The sequence below is a fragment of the Austrofundulus limnaeus genome, unplaced genomic scaffold, assembly GCF_001266775.1.
Source record: "Austrofundulus limnaeus strain Quisiro unplaced genomic scaffold, Austrofundulus_limnaeus-1.0 Scaffold274, whole genome shotgun sequence".
Taxonomy (NCBI): domain Eukaryota; kingdom Metazoa; phylum Chordata; class Actinopteri; order Cyprinodontiformes; family Rivulidae; genus Austrofundulus; species Austrofundulus limnaeus.
In genome coordinates, this window is record NW_013952676.1 from 46056 (window position 1) to 49097 (window position 3042).

At 38.6% G+C, this 3042-nt stretch overlaps 1 protein-coding gene across 1 annotated transcript in view; it reads left to right on the top strand.

Annotated features, from left to right (window-relative positions):
• LOC106526362 (ephrin type-A receptor 4) overlaps positions 1–3042 on the top strand; it is a 13474-nt gene that overhangs the window by 3218 nt on the left and 7214 nt on the right. The window contains exon 2 of the mRNA XM_014020953.1: positions 1629–2244. Within this exon, the coding sequence (XP_013876407.1) occupies positions 1644–2244 (601 nt within the window). The 5' untranslated portion in view covers positions 1629–1643. The remainder of the gene's footprint in view (positions 1–1628; positions 2245–3042) is intronic.

A 3042-nucleotide genomic window follows, 5' to 3' on the forward strand; every position in this document is an offset into this window, starting at 1 on the left:
TAGCTTAAGTTTTGGCAAATTAAGAACAAGGGAAGGAGGTAAGTAAGATTAGTATGTTACTATGACTTTTACTTTTATCAAAGTGTGGGTCAACCGGAACTACACGTCTTTTCTAAGCTCAGGTTCCACATGACACGTCACTCCGAAAACATCAGCTTTTRCCTGRTGATGWCTTCTTAAGGCACCCTCGGGGTAGGAGCTGGCTCGCCTTCACCTGTTCTGCCCCTCTCCTCTGGAACTCTCTACCATCACAACTATGAATCATCACTTCTCTTTCTCTATTCAAGAATGCTCTGAAAACACCACTTTAGGTTAGCTTATCTGTCTTTTGCTATAAAGTGTCCTTGTGTGTCCGGAAAGGCACTTTGTAAAAAAAAATATTATTATATTAGAAAAGCACAAAAAGTTAGCAATGGTGGGCACAGTTCTGCTCATCATTTAATAGTGGAACTAATGTTTTGCTCATCTGTTTTGCATTTGCATTAACTTTATAAATTAGTAACAGAAATAACTCCTACTAAAATAATTTTGTTTATTTTACATGCCACCAAAAATTATATATTTTACATGATGTTCTTATTGAATTCAACATTATTTCCTTTCACATGCAACAGTGACAGGCTCAATGATGTTATGCTAAGCAAACCAGTCTCTGTCCAGAGGCACATAGAAACATGACCCTTGAGAAAAGGACAGTTGTTGCCACATTTCCTCTCTTCTATACTGACCAGACCTTCTACTCACGGTCTCAGTTTTCCCTGCCTTTTTGGTGGCATGGAATTCTTTCAGTCACAGACAGCATTTTCCATGTTTGTTGCATAATAAAAAGTGAAACTAAGACACATTTTTGCTTTAAGTTGGGGAATATATATATATATATATATATATATATACACAATAGTATAAATTATGCTTATATTTAATAATTAGTAGAAACATAATTTCTAAGGCTGTAATTTGTCACTTCATGTTTTTCCCTCCCCATCTGCTCTTCTGGTTTCAGGCAGCAGTTGTAGCCATGCCTCCTGGTTTGACTGAAAGAAAGACATGAACATTTTTATCCATGATCTATGAAGCAGTTTGAATTGTGTTGACTTACATTTTTCACATTGCACATTTAGGTTTGGTTTTATATCTGTGTTAAAGTTTAGTTTATTGTGTATTTATTGTAAATCTGACGAATTTTGTTTGAAAAGTCTGAGCCATATAGAAGGGGAACCAAGAGTGTTCTTATTGACTCATTGGATGTTAATATGATCAATTTTAGTGGTTTAGTTTTAAGTTTTGCCAATTTCATGTTTGTTCAGCTTTTTATCATTAGCAGAACTAAGGAAATTGTGTAGGGGCTTAGATGTTAGTGAAGCTAATATTTTGGTTAGTTGTACCCACCACGAAAAGCTAGAAACAGCACTGCTCTGGATGTTCATGTTTGATTTTAACCTGTCTAAAGACTGCCTGGTGCTTCTTTACAGACTGTTTTGATGAGGAGTTTCAGTACTTGAATGTAATTGAAGTAACTATAGTTTGAACACAAGAAGTACTTTTCACAATATTCTCTCGCTACATCACAACCAAGTTTGTTAACCTCTTTGCTGCTTTTGTCTACTTGCTTCTGTCTTTTCTTTCAGTGGGATGACATCCCTATGCGAGATGAGACTGGAAGTTCTGCACCTGTTCTTCAAGCTTGTAAAAAAAACAACTTTAAGACTATCTTGTCACCGCGGATGGAACGTAAAGATGCCCATTATTTACTGATGGATATTTCATTTGGCCAAGAGGAGGAGTTATCTGGTCAGTCAAGCCCACTGCAAGTTCACCTTTATGATACAGAGTCCTACATCAGACAATTTCAAAGTGGTTGGTCCTCTGTAGACCTTCAGACTAAACCGTTCCCTAGATCAGTAACTTTTTCCCATCTAMGCAGCCACCTGAACCGCAGCCTGGCCTTGAGTCTGGGCCCAGTCACACAAAGCGGCTTCCAGATTGCCTTCTCCTACACAGGAGCATGTGTGATTCTAACATCTATCAGACTGTTCTACAGAAGATGTCCTGACATTACATCTGACCTGACCTCATTTAGACCTGTTGGAGCTGGGGCAGGAGTTGTGTCAGGTTCTTGTGTGGTAGGGGCTGTTGAAGTAATTACCCCTGAAAGAGAGTGCAATATGGATGGTATGTGGGGGTCACTGCAAGGTGGGTGTACCTGTGAACCAGGACATGAAGAGATGGATAACACATGTAAAGGTAAGAAAAACAGGTTATTTTGCTTCTAATTTGCCTTGGCAAATATTAGTTTAACAAGCACTTGCGTGAATGCTGAGTCAGAATTTTGTTTTTAGTTTAAGGGCCATTTTGAAGTGGCATTCTGCCAAACAGTTATCAGTAGTTATAAAGTAACTTATCAGCCAGGGCCCCATACTCTCAGAGTTAAGTGTAAAAGCAAATTATCAAAATTCTCAAGTCTAAGAATCACTCTTATTCTCCTGAAAAGTTATAACTGCTTCAGAGGTCTCTTAAGTGGTTAAGTCGTGGTCAGAGTTGCCACTAGGGGTCTGAGATGGATGAAAGAGATCACAGCTGTGTCCTCAAGRATACTCTGCACCACCTCAGAAACTGTACCAAGCGGTCCGGGGTTCTCCCACCTGAGAGTGATTYTCAGTTACAATGTACAGARTAACTAAAATAATGTGTGGAAAACAGGTTTAGTCATCAATACAAAAGAAAGAACGGGAGAAAAAACTATTACCAGTGCCATAATGTTGGACTAAAAGGTGGATATTTCTATGCAGCTTTTGGAGAGAATATTAAACTATCTGCTGGTGAGTAAGAGCAGACCACATGATGCTGTCAAGAGTCTTGATTTGTTCTTTTCCCCTCCACTGGTGAAGGTGGGATTGAACTTTCCTCTTATTATGTTTTCTTTCTTTAACTCAAACTTCACAGAATCTGTTAACCTAATAAAACAAAAAAAACTTAGCACATGTATGTGGGGGTGGGTTCCTGGTTCAAGTGTTGTGTGTGTTTGTGTGTGTGTGTGTGTGT